This window comes from Tursiops truncatus, chromosome 10 (genome assembly GCF_011762595.2).
Source record: "Tursiops truncatus isolate mTurTru1 chromosome 10, mTurTru1.mat.Y, whole genome shotgun sequence".
NCBI lineage: Eukaryota > Metazoa > Chordata > Mammalia > Artiodactyla > Delphinidae > Tursiops > Tursiops truncatus.
In genome coordinates, this window is record NC_047043.1 from 34,891,434 (window position 1) to 34,909,969 (window position 18,536).

General features: G+C 55.3%; 1 protein-coding gene across 3 annotated transcripts in view; it reads right to left on the bottom strand.

Moving 5' to 3' along the window:
* Positions 1–5,271, bottom strand: part of GLP1R (glucagon like peptide 1 receptor) — a 37,776-nt gene extending 32,505 nt beyond the window's left edge. For all 3 annotated transcript variants that reach the window (XR_012334471.1, XR_012334469.1, XM_073810768.1), the window contains exon 1: positions 5,155–5,271. Coding sequence is in view for 1 of the 3 variants with exons in the window: in XM_073810768.1 (XP_073666869.1) it covers positions 5,155–5,232 (78 nt within the window). In the remaining 2 variants the exon portion in view is untranslated. The remainder of the gene's footprint in view (positions 1–5,154) is intronic.
* Positions 5,272–18,536: the final 13,265 nt, after the last annotated feature.

An 18,536-nucleotide genomic window follows, 5' to 3' on the forward strand; every position in this document is an offset into this window, starting at 1 on the left:
CCCCAGGCTACTCGGGGATCGGGTGGGAGCAAATGCTCTTCAGGACACAGCAGAGAAGGCAGCGGTGAAAGTGCTCAGGGAATGGCTGGGGCAGGGCTCGGTGAAGACTTGAGAGCCCTGGGGGACGCCGGGGATTGTAAGCTGGGGTTGGCGGAGGGAAGGGGTGTAGGGAGAGACTGGCCCAGCAAGGGCAGAGGGTAGGCATTTCAGCAGGAGGACCCAGCAGGAACGAAGGGGCAGAAGTGGGGACGTCGGTGCTCTGGTGAGCAAGCAGAAGACAGCTTTGGACTGATGTTCAGGAGAATTTTCTGGGCCAGGGAGAGAGCAGTAGGCAGGACCTGGGACAGATGTGAGGCTCCGGTCTGGAACGAGGCTGGGGTCACCCGGTGCAGCAGGGCCCAGGGGCTCAGGGGAACACAGTTACACAGAGAAGCGTGAATAGCCCTGGCTTTGGGCTCAGAGCCAGGCCTGACCCTGGCTCTCCGGTAAATTAAGTTTGTGACCTTGTGCAACAGTTTTAACTTCTAGCCTGAGCTCACACCTGCACAAATTGGGAATAACGATAGTCCCTGCCTCCCCGTGAGCATTAAGTGAGTTAATGCTTAGAAGGGCCCCTGGCACGTGGAAAATCCACAGTCAACGGCAGCTGTCTTCGATTTCTGCTGTTGACAGGAGACGGCAGAGCAGACCGGGCAGCCAGGCTTCCCAGGGAGTCCGGGTCCCACCCCTCCCTCATTTCCAGGAACAACAAACTCCCAGCAGGAAGAAAGGAGCATATTTTCCTGCCAAGGACCGATCATCCTGCTTAATTTGTGGCATCTTCCAGCTGCAACATAGCCATTAGCAAAGCCTCCATGCCCCAGGGCAAGGAACCGTGAGGAGGGGCAAGGCCCCGCCCACCAGCCTCGGACCCATTTCATCCTCCTGTGATGTGAGTGCCCGCTCCAGGCCTGGTGAGGAGGGGCTGGGGGTGGTAAGTGGTGGGGAGGATGCAGTGGTGGAGGCCCCTGCCCCTCAGAGGCAGCAGAGCTGGCCAGGAGATCAGGGCAGCAGTGGGGGGCCCAGCAGACCAGGGTGAGGGCAGCTTGGCAGTTTTTAGAATCAGGACTCACCAGGCTTCATGGGAGTTCTCTGATGGGGGGGTAAAGGCAAATGGGGGCAATGCCTGGGGCAGAGTTTACAGTAAGGAGAGGGCGTCTCTCAGATCCAGGTGTTCGGGAAGGAAGCAGCAGGTGACAAAGAAGATGCCAGGAAGGAGTGGTGGCAGAAGAGAGCACTGGACAGAGAGTCACACGTCCTTGGTTTAAATTCCAGCTTTGTCTGTTAACGTGGGACTGATGGGACAAATTTTAATCTTCTGGGACCTCAGTTTCCTTATCTGTAAAATGGGCATATCGTTCTTTTCAAAGAGTTCCTGTACAGATCCAGCAAGATAAAGTAGTAAAAACCCTTAGGAATTATCCAGCCCTGTACGAGTGAGCAGTGTTCTAAGGAAGAAGAGCAGGAAGAGAAGGATGTGGAGAGGGTGAGGGGCTTTCCAGCACCCCAGGACGGCATGCTTTCTCCAAACACTGGCTGCTAATGTGAAGAATTCCTCCGGCAGTTTCATTTCTCAGTGTGAATAAGTGCACCAGATTCTTTCTTTTTCTGGTAACCTTTTTGATTGAGAGGAAGGAGGAAAGAGAGGCCACTAAGGTGGGAAAAATGGGAGAGGGCCTCCCCAAAGGAAAAAGAGGGCTCCCATGACAACTCTGGCGCCTCCCAACAGATGCAGCCCTGCATCTTCCCTGCAGCTCCTCCCAGGACCCCTGCCTCCTTCTTCTCTGCCCAACTTCCAGAGCCCAACCATCCCCGAGGCCCTCTGAGACCTGGAGGGATGGTGCTGCTGGACCCTGGGCTCTTGGCCCCATTTTTTTTCCTTATAGACTCCAGATACATGAGCAGAAGGGCAGGGAAAGGAAGACCACACACATACTCTCACGTGCACCAGACCCCTCACATGGATACACTGTCACACACATTACCACACGTGTGTGGAGCACATGCTTACATACTAAGACATGACACGGAGTCTCTCTCCCACACATGAACACATAGACTGTCAGGTACACACACACGTACACACACACACACACCCCTTGACTGACATATACTAAAGTCACACTGTCACATGCATAAGTACAGAGAAACAGATACACATTCTGTCACAAGCACACTTTTCTCACCCACACACAGACACACACTGGCAGACACTCATTCACACACTAAGATGTCTCTCTCATACACACACAGACCTTCCCATAGATGCAGTATCACACTTGGAGTCACAAACACATACACACTGTCAGACACACAATGACATGCTGAGATGTTTCATACACGGGGACTCACAGGCAGGCTGTCATAAAGAGGGTCACATCCAAGTATGGAGGAGAAACAGGGGTTCATACCGCCCACCCCTCTCCCCCTGGTCCCTCTCTCTTTGTCTCTCTCTACCTGTCTCTGTCCTGTATCTCTGTATCTCTCTATCTCACACGCACAGAGGAATCTGTTCAGGGGCAGGCTGCAGCTAAGGAGAGCCTGTTCTTCCTCAGAGCAAGGCATCCAAGGGCAGGATGTGGTTTCTTGGTTGCTCTGCCCTGGCCCCCACCAGACTCCATGTCTGGGAGGGAGCCCCGCTCCGGACAAAGTCCATGGTGACCGCCGCGCACCCTGGACTCCATCCACCCTTCACTAGAGTGCAGAGGCACGGGGCCTCTGACAGCCCCCCTCCCAGCCCTCTTCCCCTGCCCTGGAGAAGGCTTCCAGATTCCCGAGGACAAGCGGGTCAGATCCCCCAAGTGACTAAAGCTGCCATTTCTGGGTGCCAGCGCCCCAACCCTCTCCATTACCCCATGGGGCAGGGCTGGTGATCCCTATTTACAGATGAGGAAACAGAGGTTCCGGATGGTCAGATGTCCTGCCCAAGATCACCAGCTAACCGCAGACCTGATATTTGAACCCGGTTTTGTCTGGTTCTAATTTGGAGTGTCAAAGTCTTGCCCGTCTCCTCAGTAGACCAGCTCCCTCACAGGGGTCTTGCGGAGGAAAATTATAGGGGAGGGGGTGGTCCTTCCCGGCAATAATGAAGGAGTAACCTAGGTCCCCTTCTTCAGAGGTCAGTCCTGCCACCCTCCTGCCGGCACCCGCTTCCAGCCTGGCCAGCCTGACTGTGGGCAGCTCACTCCATTTTCCCTTCAGTCCCACTTGGGTGAGCAGGTATTAGGCACCAGCCCAGCCCCACACCCCTTTGTCCTCTCTGTTCCTGGACTGCTGGGTTCACCTTACACAGGGAATCCTCCTTTTCTGAGATTCGTCCCCACCGGCAGTGACATGAAGGGAGCAACCTAGTCTTGCTGATTTCATGAACAGAAAATAGAATACAGAATCCACCATTGTTTAGAGTCACACGCGGGCATGAGGTTGTGTCGCAATTACTGCAGTCTGACCTCAAAGCCTGTCACTCAGATCTCCACGGGTCAGGGATGCTCACAGCAGGGCAACCCCCGAAGCTCCCCCTCTCTGCTCACAGCCTGGCTCATCCTGCCCTTCTCTGTCACCCCAGGACTGTTATGGCCCCAGGATATTGGGCTTTTGGCCCAGGGCTGAGGAATGAGGGGTGGGAAGAAAGGGCAGGTTCAAGGAGCCTGACTCCTCTGGGCAAAGGAACTCTGGGGAGAAGACAGGCAGCATTCAGAACCTCTCCTCTTCCCTTAATCCAAAGCCAGTCTGCAAATGGCCTGGAGCAGGATGGGACCAGGCAGCAGAGCCTTCCGCCCCAACCCTGCCCCAGCCGGAGGAGGAGGTAAAGGTGAGAGAGAAGCAGGTAGTGGGTCTGCAGTTCTGGCTCCCAAAAGATCCCACGCACACCAGGGAAGCCAAAGTCTGGCTGAGCGTTGGGGGGACAGTGGTGTGGAAGGAGATGCCTCCTGCAGCTGGGGGCAGTAGCTGGGCTGGGGACAGGGAGAGGGAGGGAATGAGACTGGAAAAAAACGTGGGGGCTGAAGAAGGGCTGGCACCTTAGCTGGGAGGCATATCTGTCCACATCTGGATTCTCAGCCAGGGGTGGAGTCGGCACTCATCAAAGACCCCTCCTCCCGCCTTCCACCTGCGCTGGGACAAATTTCAAGGCCCGTGAAAGCCCCCTCCCCAAAGCTCTTCAGGTCTGGGGGTAAGAGTGGGAGGTCACGGGAAGACACGGCTCTCTGGCACAGGAAAGCCTGCACCTCCTCTCTGCTCAAGCATCTCACAGCATCTCTGGACAACTCCTCTCCTAAAGCAGGCTGACCACAGCCCCCAGCCCAGGAGCCTGGAGGCAGGAAAGGCAGAGAGGGGCTGCAGGGGTCCACCTGTGGTCAGCCCTCCAAGGGCATCCAGGAGGCCAAGGTGTCTCCACGTGTCCCAGTATGGGCTCTGGTGCATGTTGACCACCAAGGGGGTCAAAATGGGGGTGTGTCAGGCGAGTGTGTGAGGGGAGGCCTGCCTGCTTCTAGAGGAGCAGGGAGCCTTCTAGCGTTTGCCTTGGCGCAGAGCTGGGGACAGGGGTGGCTCTCGAGTTCCAGCTGGGAGGTCAGGGGGAAGGACAGCAAGTTGCCACCTTAGGGTACCTGGGGCTATGAGTCAAAGGCTGTGCTGGGGGGCTGGTGCGGGGGGATAGAGCTGGGGGTCCACGCCCAGGCCTCTCTGCCTTCCCAGGGGGTCTTTGATAGCGGGGCACGGCGGGGAGGGGTCTGGGGCACAGTGGAAAAGGGGAGGTCGGGGAGCTCGGGCTGTGGCCGGGCCGCTGGCACGCGTTTGCGGCAGACGGAGTTGGGAAAGTGGTCGGGGGGAGATGCGGCGCAGAAGTCAGCGCACGGCGGCCGCGGGACAGCCGGTGGCCCGGCAGAGGGGCCCGGGCGGCCAGGAAGGGGGCGCCTGGCCGGGGCTGCGGGAGGCGTCCGCCGTCCGAGACCCCACCTCAGACACCCAACTCTCCAGGTCCAACTCCCCGAGGCTTGGGTTCCCGCCGCCCGCGGTCGCGGAGTTTCGCTCAAGTCGCAGCCGCCGCTGCCCGGACGCCGCGCCCGCAGCGGCCCACGCCGCCGCCTCCCCCGCCCCGGGGCCCGCGGGTCTCACCTGGGGGCGGGGGCCGGCCCTGCCCACCGCCCCGAGCAGCAGCAGCGCCAGGCGGAGCGGCCCGGGGGCGCCGGCCATGGCAGGGCTTTCAGGACTGGGCCATCGCTGCCACCTGCGGAACCGCGCACGCCACTGAGCCCGGGCGGCGCGGGCGCGGGGGAGGAGCCGCCGCTGGGCCGCCCCGCCCGAAGGAGGGGCCGGGTGGGTCCCGGCTTTCCGCCCCCGCCCGCGGAGGCCCCTGGGCCCGGCCACCTCCGGACCGGAGGTCCCGGGCCCTGCGCTCCGGGCTGGCGCCGCTCGGGTTCGGGCAGTGCAGGAGCCGGGCCGCCCCCACCCCACAGCCGGCCTTCCTCCCGGATCCCCCCGCTAAAGAAAGCCAAACCACCCCACAGCTGTCCAGGATACCCCGTAGGGAACTGAGGTGGAGAAGCGCACGGGACTTGGCCAAGGTCACACCGCCAGTCAAACCCCTTCCGAAAAGTGTAACCCCAAGAGCTGCGAGTGGCGAGTAAGACAGATCCACCCGGAGGGGTTACCCGGTCCCCAAGACCTCTCCTTATTCCCGGGTTCTGTCCCGAAGGCAGCCCTGGGACAACCAAGGTTGGGGGGACAGTGACAAATGGATCAATGGAGCCCTGCCGGTGGGGAGGGTCTAGAAGGTCCCCGACTCCCGCAGCCCCCATGGCCCCTGCTCTGAATCACTGGGGCTCTTATAACCCCCGTGTCCCTGGGATAACGTGTGCCCAAGGCTGTCCTCTGTGCCTCCTGCGTCTCTGTCTCCCTGCTTCGTGGAGGCTCTGTATTATACCTGCCTTTGTAACACCCCCCTCAACCCCCAACGCAATGCAGGCCAGGGAGTAGGGTGGGACACAGGTTCACCCTCACCCGGGCTGTGGAAGACAGTGCTAAGAAGGCACTGACTTTCTGTTCCCTAAAGCCAGTGTGGAGTGCCAGTGGGAAAAGGGAATTACACCCCTCTCCCAAAAGAACTTTGATGTCACTATTAGGAAGCGGGGTGGGCAGCAGCACTCAGCTTTGACCTACCACGGGGCATGTCTGGACCATTCCAAAGGGAAAGGGAGCAGCTGATGGAGTAGCTGCCCCTCAGGGAGAGAACAGGACTTCTCAAATCTCAGAGCACCGAGGAGGGGAGGAAGGGGGAGGGGGAGGGGGAGGGGGGAGGAGGCCTCCAGTGGGAGGAACCAGGGGCTCCCATTTGCCAAGAGAGGTCTTCCTGTCCTGCAAGCTCCCTCTCACTACCTGAGAGTCATTTGTTCCCTCCTCTACCCAGAAGTCAGTCTAACAGTCACCTTATGTGCCACTTAGGCTTCGAGTGACAGAAAACCCCTAATAACAGTGGCATAACCAAGGGCTCTGTTATGTAAAGCAAGGCCAGAGGTTCAGCCCAGGGCTGGAGCAAAGGCTCCCTGACCATTAGGGTCTCCAGCTCTTTCAGTTTCCACCATTCTCATGGTTCAGGGCTTCAATCTAATGATCCAAGGTGGCTGCTCCAACTCTGGCCATGATATTCAAATTCCAGCCAGCAGGAAGGAGGAGAGGGAAGATGGGTGCAAATTCCAGCCAGCAGGAAGGAGGAAAGGGAAGATGGGTGCAAATTCCAGCCAGCAGGAAGGAGGAAAGGGAAGATGGGTGCAAATTCCAGCCAGCAGGAAGGAGGAAAGGGAAGATGGGTGCAAATTCCAGCCAGCAGGAAGGAGGAAAGGGAAGATGGGCGCAAATTCCAGCCAGCAGGAAGGAGGAGAGGGAAGATGGGCGCAAATTCCAGCCAGCAGGAAGGAGGAGAGGGAAGATGGGCGCAAATTCCAGCCAGCAGGAAGGAGGAAAGGGAAGATGGGTGCAAATTCCAGCCAGCAGGAAGGAGGAAAGGGAAGATGGGTGCAAATTCCAGCCAGCAGGAAGGAGGAAAGGGAAGATGGGTGCAAATTCCAGCCAGCAGGAAGGAGGAAAGGGAAGATGGGCGCAAATTCCAGCCAGCAGGAAGGAGGAAAGGGAAGATGGGCGCAAATTCCAGCCAGCAGGAAGGAGGAAAGGGAAGATGGGCGCAAATTCCAGCCAGCAGGAAGGAGGAAAGGGAAGATGGGCGCAAATTCCAGCCAGCAGGAAGGAGGAAAGGGAAGATGGGCGCAAATTCCAGCCAGAAGGAAGGAGGAAAGGGAAGATGGGCGCAAATTCCAGCCAGCAGGAAGGAGGAACGGGAAGATGGGCGCAAATTCCAGCCAGCAGGAAGGAGGAAAGGGAAGATGGGCGAAAATTCCAGCCAGCAGGAAGGAGGAAAGGGAAGATGGGCGCGAATTCCAGCCAGCAGGAAGGAGGAAAGGGAAGATGGGTGCAAATTCCAGCCAGCAGGAAGGAGGAAAGGGAAGATGGGTGCAAATTCCAGCCAGCAGGAAGGAGGAAAGGGAAGATGGGTGCAAATTCCAGCCAGCAGGAAGGAGGAAAGGGAAGATGGGCGCAAATTCCAGCCAGCAGGAAGGAGGAAAGGGAAGATGGGCGCAAATTCCAGCCAGCAGGAAGGAGGAAAGGGAAGATGGGCGCAAATTCCAGCCAGCAGGAAGGAGGAAAGGGAAGATGGGTGCAAATTCCAGCCAGCAGGAAGGAGGAAAGGGAAGATGGGTGCAAATTCCAGCCAGCAGGAAGGAGGAAAGGGAAGATGGGCGCAAATTCCAGCCAGCAGGAAGGAGGAAAGGGAAGATGGGCGCAAATTCCAGCCAGCAGGAAGGAGGAAAGGGAAGATGGGCGCAAATTCCAGCCAGAAGGAAGGAGGAAAGGGAAGATGGGTGCAAATTCCAGCCAGCAGGAAGGAGGAACGGGAAGATGGGTGCAAATTCCAGCCAGCAGGAAGGAGGAACGGGAAGATGGGTGCAAATTCCAGCCAGCAGGAAGGAGGAAAGGGAAGATGGGTGCAAATTCCAGCCAGCAGGAAGGAGGAAAGGGAAGATGGGTGCAAATTCCAGCCAGCAGGAAGGAGGAAAGGGAAGATGGGTGCAAATTCCAGCCAGCAGGAAGGAGGAAAGGGAAGATGGGTGCAAATTCCAGCCAGCAGGAAGGAGGAAAGGGAAGATGGGTGCAAATTCCAGCCAGCAGGAAGGAGGAAAGGGAAGATGGATGCAAATTCCAGCCAGCAGGAAGGAGGAACGGGAAGATGGGTGCAAATTCCAGCCAGCAGGAAGGAGGAACGGGAAGATGGGTGCAAATTCCAGCCAGCAGGAAGGAGGAACGGGAAGATGGGTGCAAATTCCAGCCAGCAGGAAGGAGGAAAGGGAAGATGGGTGCAAATTCCAGCCAGCAGGAAGGAGGAAAGGGAAGATGGGTGCAAATTCCAGCCAGCAGGAAGGAGGAAAGGGAAGATGGGTGCAAATTCCAACCAGCAGGAAGGAGGAAAGGGAAGATGGGTGCGAATTCCAGCCAGCAGGAAGGAGGAAAGGGAAGATGGGTGCGAATTCCAGCCAGCAGGAAGGAGGAAAGGGAAGATGGGTGCGAATTCCAGCCAGCAGGAAGGAGGAAAGGGAAGATGGGTGCGAATTCCAGCCAGCAGGAAGGAGGAAAGGGAAGATGGGTGCGAATTCCAGCCAGCAGGAAGGAGGAAAGGGAAGATGGGCGCGAATTCCAGCCAGCAGGAAGGAGGAAAGGGAAGATGGGCGCGAATTCCAGCCAGCAGGAAGGAGGAAAGGGAAGATGGGCGCGAATTCCAGCCAGCAGGAAGGAGGAAAGGGAAGATGGGCGCGAATTCCAGCCAGCAGGAAGGAGGAACGGGAAGATGGGCGCAAATTCCAGCCAGCAGGAAGGAGGAAAGGGAAGATGGGCGCAAATTCCAGCCAGCAGGAAGGAGGAAAGGGAAGATGGGCGCAAATTCCAGCCAGCAGGAAGGAGGAAAGGGAAGATGGGTGCAAATTCCAGCCAGCAGGAAGGAGGAAAGGGAAGATGGGTGCAAATTCCAGCCAGCAGGAAGGAGGAAAGGGAAGATGGGTGCAAATTCCAGCCAGCAGGAAGGAGGAAAGGGAAGATGGGTGCAAATTCCAGCCAGCAGGAAGGAGGAAAGGGAAGATGGGTGCAAATTCCAGCCAGCAGGAAGGAGGAACGGGAAGATGGGTGCAAATTCCAGCCAGCAGGAAGGAGGAACGGGAAGATGGGTGCAAATTCCAGCCAGCAGGAAGGAGGAAAGGGAAGATGGGTGCAAATTCCAGCCAGCAGGAAGGAGGAAAGGGAAGATGGGTGCAAATTCCAGCCAGCAGGAAGGAGGAAAGGGAAGATGGGTGCAAATTCCAGCCAGCAGGAAGGAGGAAAGGGAAGATGGGTGCAAATTCCAGCCAGCAGGAAGGAGGAAAGGGAAGATGGGTGCAAATTCCAGCCAGCAGGAAGGAGGAAAGGGAAGATGGGTGCAAATTCCAGCCAGCAGGAAGGAGGAAAGGGAAGATGGGTGCAAATTCCAGCCAGCAGGAAGGAGGAAAGGGAAGATGGGTGCAAATTCCAGCCAGCAGGAAGGAGGAAAGGGAAGATGGGCGCACCTCCGCCAGTAAGGACACATCCTGAAAGACGCAGCCATCAATTCCACACCCCATGGTCCCCCCTCAGACACATGGGCACGGTTAGCTTTGAAGGAGGCTGGGAGAGTACCCTTAATTCCAAACAGTCACTGGCAAGGTTAAATATTAGGGCTTGTATTACTCTAGAAGAAGGCAAGATAGATAGATAGATAGATAGATAGATAGATAGATAGATAGATAGATAGATAGATAGACAGACAGATAGATAGATAGATAGACAGATAGACAGACAGATAGATAGACAGATAGACAGATAGACAGATAGACAGATAGACAGACAGATAGATAGACAGACAGCTAGACAAATGACTTGCAGGCTCTGCTATATGAGGGCTGGGGGTTGGGGAGAAGAGGAGAGGAGAGAGGAAAATAAGGGGCTAGAACTGAGTCTTTACCATGAAATTATCAACCTCCAAATTACACTTAATAAATATCAGTTGAACACCTGCCATGAGCCACACACTGAACTAGGTCCTGGGCATAAAGTGGTGATGCAGTCCGTATCCTCAGAGGGATAGGAATGGAAGGGCTGGAATACCGCTCTCTAGACTAACACTAACCATGAACAAAAACAATCGCTATCAGTACCACGTACTGAGTTCCCTCTCTGGGCCAGGTGCTGCCGAATGCTTAGTGTGCCCTGATCTCCTCAAGTCTGAGGACCAAGTACTATTATACCCGTTTTATGGATGAGGAGACTGAGGCTCAGGGATAACAGATGAGCTTCTCAGAGAGCAATGCTGGCTTTCACCCTAGGTCCACCTGCCCCGAAGGCTGGTGCAGGAGAGGGGACAGGCTCCAGCTCTGCCAGCCCGTCTTGGGAGCCCTCCCCTGTGGGTCCTTCCTCCTCAGCCCAGACCTCTGGGTCTGGCTCCTAACCCCTATGCCCAAAGCTTCTCCCATGGCCCTAAAGTGGGGTACCCTCAGCTTCCACTAAGAGAACTTGGTTTTCAGGTTATTTTCAGAAATGGAAATGGGAGCAACTGATGTGTGCACCTGAGGAAAAGATGCTGTAAAGGCCCTGGACCTGTGGAGACAGACCCCAGAGCAGGCCTCCCCACCTCCTTTGCTCCTGGATGAGGGGACCCTCTCCTCAGTGGGAAGACCTGGCCAGTGGGCAGAAAGGAGTCTTTCACTTGGGGGAAGGGTGAGGAGGGAGGGAGGGGCTAAGTAGAGGGAAAAAAGAGGGTGGGATGGGGAGAAAAGAAAAAACTGCTAAGAAGGACAGGTGTCTCTTGTCCATATAGTTCAGGTTTCTTTCCAAGCTCCAGGTTCCTAAGAAGCTTGTTTATTTTCCAAAGTTCAAGACCATATCCCCATTCTGGTGGACCAGATGAGGAAAGAGCCAAAATCTTCTAGCCTAGTATAAATACACATGCGCCCGCGCACACACACACACACACACACACACACACACACACACACAAACACACACAAACACACACACACACACACCTACACACAGATCTTAAGCTCTGTCAGTCCTGGGTTCAAATCCAGCTCAATCACTCACTGAACATCTCTGAGCCTTGGTCTCACAGTCTGTAAAATGGGGATAATAATAAAGGCCAATGTTTACTGAGTACTTGCCTTGAGCCGGGCGGTGTTCCAGGAGCCTCGTGAGTGTTATTCCATTTAATGCTCACCATCGCCCTCACCCTAGTCATCGCCTGGAGAGTCTGAAGGTTTGCTAGGAGGAGACAGAGACCACAGGAGCAGGCCCAGGAATCTGTTCTGCCAGGAGCCAGGGGAATGTGGCTATCAGCAGCTCCCGGAGTGAAGGAGAATGTCACCAAGGGATGCCCCGAGGCAAGGGCTCCACCCCTCCACTTCCTGCTTCTCTTCTTGCAACCCTGTCCTCTGCTCCACAACCCTGGGTTGTGAAGTGGGATCACTTTTCTCCCCATTTTACAACGGAGGACCCCAAAGTGCAAAGCAGTGGAGTAACTAACCCAAGATAGGTCAAGATAGCCTGAGAGAGCCTGGATGCGACCCTCCCAGACCTCGCACACTGATTGCACAACCACAGTCACACCTCACAGGATTGTTGGACGATCAGAAGCAGCACTTGCCCAGAATCTGGCACTCCTAAGTCCTCGGCAAATGGCAGTGTTAACGCTGCCACCACTGTTATTCCCCATGGCCCTCCCTCTTCCCAGCTGTCACTGCCCCAGCGGAGCCAGGTCTCAGCAAGGCAGCAGGTATGGCTGCTAATGCCCAGGGCTCCAGCTCAGGCCATCCCTTCCCGGTCCAGGTGGCTACAGCCCAGTCCCCCAGGTCTGGGGGAGGGGGAGGCTAGCTGGACCCAAGAGGCCCTTCCCCCCTGTGCAGTGCCTCTATCGCTGCCCCCCATCCTCCAGCCCAGCCGAGCCTGCCAGGTGCTGGGTCCTGTTCAGCTCTGGGCAGTCAGCTGGGGAGGATTTATAGCCTCTTGAGCTACAGTGATTATTGCTGTCTTGGGCGGATGCAGCACAAAGCATCACAGCGTCGGTTTCCTAACTGACTCTTCTGTTGAGGGAGAAGTCAGCGTGATTGCTCCCACTTTACAGGGAGGGAAACTGAGTCCCACAAGAGTCAGGGGATTTGCTTGAGGTCACTCAACAAAGTGCGGGCAGGGTTAGTGGAGCAAGGAAGAGAAAGCAATTGAGGTGAGAACAGCAAAATTCCTCTCTCTTCTCCGCTTGGGGACTCCGGCCAGAAATGACTGGGGCTCCTTCTATCTCCCCTGGGAGGGATTAGTGTCAGCAGTGGGAAGCAGGTGAGAGAAAACCCAGGGGAGGGAGAGGGTCGTGCAGAGGGGAGCTTAGTGAGAGTGGTAGAACCAGTGAGGGGGCAGGTGTTGCCCTAGGAGCCATCTGTCCCCTTCCTTTTAACAAGAAGATTGCATAGCAGAGCTGGCTGGATGCTCCCCAAATCTGGTGTGTGTTTGCTTCCCGGGGCTGCTATAACAAAGCACCACAAACTAGGTGGCTTAAACAATAGAAATGTATTGTCTCACAGTTCTGGAGGCTGGAAGTCTGAAATCAAGGTGTCGTCGGGGTTGGTTCCTTCTGAGAGTTCAGAGGAAGAATCTGCTCCAGGCCCCTCTCCCAGCTCCTGGTAGCCTCAGGCATCCTTGGCTTGTAGATGGCATTCGCCCCGTGTCTTCACCTTGTCTTCCCTCTGTGTACATCTCTGCATCCAAATTTCCCTTTTGTATAAGGATGCCGGTCATATTGGATTAGGGTCCACCTTAATGACCTCATTTTAACTTGATTACCTTTGTAAAGACCCTATTTCCAAACAAGGTCACATTCTAAGGTACTGAGCATTAGGACTCCGAGATACCTTTTGCGGGGGGACACCATTCAAACTATAACACACGGCGACCACATCTCCCAGTCTCCCTTGGTGTTTAGTACGGCCAGGGGATTGGGGAGGAAAGTGGTCTAGGTTCTCTCCAGGCTTGGCCCATAAAACCTCCCACACAATCCTCCACACCCTCTCCTCCCCCATCAACCAGCTGGACACAGATGATCCAGTGGAGAATTCCAAGGCCCACAGACAGAAGGAGCCTGGGTCCCTGGATGACAGCATGGAGCAGAGTTTCCTGCTGACCTGCCCTGGATTGCATGGTGTTAAGCCACTGAGACTGGGGAGCTGACTGTCACCGCAGTTAATCTACCCAACAGACACAGCCGGCGTGCGCCCCTGGGGGCAGGGCTGGTTAGTCCAGGCAGAGGCCTCGTGGAGGTCCCCTCTTTGTGGCTGTGAGTAGGTGAATGAGACCCCTCACTCTGGGCCCATCTCCTCCTCCCCTTCGTCAGTGGACGGCAGCATCGCAAAGGGGATTCCGGATGGCGTGGCCGCGGCTCTTGTTTTTCCTAATCCATCTCTCTCTAGCCTTCACCCACAGCTGTTCCCACCTGTTTGCCTTTTCTCCGGAGAGAAGGTGGGGTGGGGGGGTAGGTTATGACAGAGCCCACACTGCCCCTTCACAGAATTAAAGCTCTGCAGGAAAAGAGGAAACGTGCCAAACTTCACACGTTTGGAAATCAAGTGAAGAGGAAGCATCGCACAGGCCTTCTCCCCGTAGCCTTTCAGCGCCTCATCATGGCGTCACGGTGGAGAAACCCACTGTGACCAAAATGAAAAATGAAACTGTCAACCCAGGTCTAAAATAAGAGGTGTCCCAAGCTGACAGGCTACCCGGTCCACGGGCAACAGCCTCTTTCTTAGAAACTCTCCCCAGCTGGTCCCCTCTCGTAGCATCCTTCAAACCAGCCAGTCACGGGCCTCAAAGACCGGGGCAGGAAATGCTCCCTGGAGGGACCTGCAGGCCCCACAAGTTCTCTCTGAAAAGAATGGCTCCGCGCTGGGGTGGGGAAGCTGCCACTGGCTTTCAGGAGCCAGGATCACCTCCAGGGCTGAGTCAAGGTCACCGTAAATCCTGGCAGAGTCCCCCAAAGCAGGGAAGGACGAGCAATCGCCCGGCTCTTACCCGGAGCCTTCTGGATCGTACGCTCTCTGACACACTCATCGCCCTCAGTTTTGCATGATAGGAATGTGGTACCCACTCACGCCCTTCTCCTGAATAACAGAAAACAAATGTAAAAGGGAAAACGCAAAAGTCTCCGGGCCAGCTCCTCCCAGCAACCCGCACCACCACGCCTTGACTCTCTGAGTGCCTACTCGACTCGGACATCACAGGACACACCTGGGATGCAGCTTAAAGTGGCTGCAGCCACCTGGGCCTGAAGGACTGTAGGACCTCTGACCCGGCCGATGTCTCCTGCACCTTTGCAGGATCATAGTCCAGAAATTTCTGCTCCCATTACTGGTCGTTTCTCTTAGCTCTGACGAGTGACACGATAACACTTCAGGATTCAAGACTGGCCTATGTTTGGAGGAAGCTCACAGTCTCCCTCTGTTGTTGTGGCCTGATCTCTAGACCCGGCCTCAAGTGGACCAGTGACTTGGCCTGGCAGGTGACGTTTTCTGAGGACCCAGTCTATTTCATTTTTTCCCTCCCGAGGCCAAGAGTCACTTCCTTCCCTGTTCTGAAAGCTCTCACTCTCCATGCACTCAATCATGCTCTGGTTTCTGGCTCATTTGCTAAACGGGATGGCAAACACATCTGATGGGACTATCTGGCACCTAATGGCTCAGCTGTCCAGTCCTCCACCACCCAGGTGCTCTCAGGAGGAGCTCCTCGGGGTGGGGAGATGGGCTCACACAATTAATTTCAAGCATGGCAGTTTTGCCATAGAAAAAGGCACAAACACTTCTCCGAGACACAAGCTGCTGCTACGGGAGGGGCTGGAGGGCCCAGGGGTCCTGGAACGGGAGGCTATGGAGGCTTCGGCAGCAGCTGGGCTGCAGTCTCAGTGTGGTCAACACCAGGCTTAAGGCCCCTGAGCTTGTGAAGGCAAATCGAGGACAAGGAGTGTGTCCGCATCGTCAAGCCAGGTTGCCTGTGTCCAGGACACAAACATCAAGTCTCTTCTCTCTGTCCTTCGAGGAGTTTGAGACCTTTGACACTTTTCTGGGGATGCCCCTCAAGAACAAGGTTCTAAAGATCATGCTCGTTCAAAAGCAGACCTAGGCTGGCCAGTAGACCATGTTCAAGGTGATTGTAACCATCGGGGACTATAGCAGTCCTGTCGGTCTGGATGTCAGGTGGCCCGAGAGGTACCCACTGCCATCCACAGGGCCTTCATCCTGACCACGGTTTTCGTAATCCTGGTGCGGCGGGACTGCTGGGGGAAGGAGACCAGCGAGCCCCACACGTGCCACGACACTGCGGCTCGGTGCTAACGAGCCTCACCCCTGCCCGCCCTGCTCCGCCCTGCCCTGGGCATTGTCCCGGCCCCTGTGTCCAGGAAGCTGCTGCTGATGGCAGGTCTTTGCCAGCTCTGTCAGCTTTGCCGAGGCCCCTTCAGTATCACGCCCAATAGCTGTGACCTCTGGAAAGAGACTATTCCCTACGTCTCCCATTCAGGAACTCACTTACCCACACCAGAGCATCCGGGGGCAGCCACCTCATGGTGCTTTTATACAAGAAAAGTCAGTGAATTAAACTTGAAAAGCAAACCAACAAACAAAAGTTCCACGAACGCACAGTACCGTCAGGCACTGAGGAGCAAGTTCCCTTGCAGGCTCCCTACTACGGCCTGGTTTAGGGGAAAAGCCCCGGTCAGGTGTGGGAAGTCCTGGGCTCTCACCCTGGTTCTTCTGCTATTTTCCTTTGTCCCCTAAAGCAGATGGCCTCAACTTTCTGCATCTCAGTTTCCTCATCTGTATAATCATCCCTGCCACTGCCCACCTATAGGACTGTTGCGAAGATCAGATGAGAGGATACCTGTGTTAAGAGCGTCGCAAACTGCAAAGCCTAGACGTGAGGAAGATTCACGGTCATTCCCACAATGTTCTTGACCCTCCCTGGTCCCCCCCCAGCTGTCCTCAAGTGTCCGGTGCTGCAGCCAGCCCGGATCTGTTGTCATGGTTGCTGTCATGTTGTCGGCCTGCCTTTATCCACATCTGGCCTTTGCTCCTGCTGTGCCCTTCCCCTAAAATGCTCTTCTCTTTTATTTCCTTTGGCCAAATCCCATCCATCCTTCAAGGCTCAGCCTAAATTCTACTTCCTCCAAGGGCCTTGCCCAACCCTTGACTTGAAAAGCCCAGTCTGTCTCCTCTGCGCTCCCACGCCCACTTCACCTTTAACCGCGATCACTCTCTGTCTGGCATCGTGACTGTTTCTGTGTAGAGTTTGTGTTCTCTGCTGCGGCACACGCCTGGGGACAGGGTCCCTCTTGCATCTTAGCTGAGGGTTAGCATGGAGCTTGTGTGCAAAAGGTGCTCAAAATCATCATATTAATTTGCAATGAGTTGAAAAGGACCTCAAGAGGTAATCAATGTCTTTGGGGCCTGGAGGCAGAAGATGAGTGGCCCGGCTCCAGGGAGCAGGTCCATAAACATCATTTGACAGAAAAGCCCCAAACTTCAAAGCCTAGCAATTTTAGATTATGTTTGTATGGAAGGCTTTTAAAATAGCAAAACTTTAGATACATGTCTCCGTGAACAGATGTGGAAGGGAAAATCAATTCCTCATAGGATTGGCTTATTTGGTTTTTTTTATCGCAGTGCTAAATATTATGCACCAAGTGATAAATTAACACATAAATTGACCTAGAGACACACACTCTCACTCCCTTGGACGAGCATGGCGTGAGGACCTGCAGGACCTCCTCATGGCTGGACGTAGCGGATATCTGCACATCATGTGTCGGTCAGGTTGGAGTTTCCCAAAAAGATGCTGGAAGAAAAGACTACTCTAATCAAGACAACTTTGAAAGAGCCCAGACTTTTCTCCAGAATAGGGGAAATGCTCACATCATTTGTTCGGGGACACGTGGTATGGAAGGCTGCTGCCACTTTCCCATTGGCTCCGGAGCCTTTCTGGGGCTCTTAGAAGATGTCAGGCAGCACTCTGGCTCCTTCCCACCCATGCCCTCCTCCAGGATGAGAGGAAGAGACAGACCTGCAAGCGGTGCCGTCCCCTGGCATGACCCCCCGGAGCAGGTAATGTGAGCAAACGAGTGTGAGCACCACCTTCCTTCTGAGGGTGTCAGTCCCTGCCCACTAAGGAGCCTGGAAGGCAGAGCAGGTACGTGAGAGGCAAGGACAAGGCCAGAAGAGGAAATGCATCTGCTCATCCCCCGGGCCAGCTGTCCCACAGGGTTCCGTGAGCAGGGGAGGGACCTGGGGGTGCTGTCGGATCCGGAATCCGCCAGGGAGTGCCACTGGTTGTGCCAGCTGACTGCCGGCAGCCAGGGACGGGCTTGGGCTTCTGGAGAAAGCAGACTAGGCAGAAAGGGCAAGTCTATCCTCTAAAAAAATTCCATAAACATGGAAAAAAACTAAAAGTGACTGCTTTCCCCAAGAGAGGGGGTGACACATAACAGGCAAAGCTTCTGACGTGGTCTAGCTAAATGCCTAACAGTTGGTTCTTAGCTCTGGAGAGAAAGCGGGAGAGAGAGAAAGAGAAAAAGAGGGAGGGAGAGAAGGACTAATAGGAGTATTTTCTATTTGTCTGGCCACCTCTCATTCAGGTTCTCATCATGATGGACACTGGATGTCCTTTGCGGGGACAATAGGAGAGGAACAAATAGAAAGAGGGAGGATTTGCATAATCAGGAAGGAATATGTGGAAACCGCAAATGACAGACGGATATCCTGACCCCTCAGACCCGGGCTGAAGTCCCTGATGGGGACTGTGGGGGGCTGGGGTCTCAGTGACAGAAACACCTGTGAATCTGTCAGTTGGGAGATGGGAAGAGAGCCCCCCTTTCATAAACACCATCTTGAAGAGGCTGTGAAGGTGCCAGGAAATTAGAGGCTTAAGCATCGAATATTCTGCACTGCGTCAAATGAGGATTTTGCCTGGAAATGGAGAGGAGGTGCTTTAATTAATCAGCCCCAGCCTGAGTGAAAATGAGAGGAGAGGCAGCTTCTGTCGGGAAAGGCAGGGAGCTGCCAGCACGACACGTGTGAAGTGAAGAGGAATTTCCCTGCTCCCTGAGGACACCTGTTCAATTAAAACTGTTTATAAAGAAACAACTGTAACCCTGTCAGCCTGCCACATCCCACACTCCCAGCAAGGGTGGTTATACAAGCACCAGGGGATGAAGCAGTATGAGTCCCACTGTTCCCTGGCTCCTTTTGGGGGGAAAGGAACAGGTTGGGAGAATCTGCTATAAACCAACAGCTTCTAAGGAGCTGGTATTGATTCAGGGTAGGCGAAAAACATTTTCATTCTTGAGCATGACTCCAAAGTGT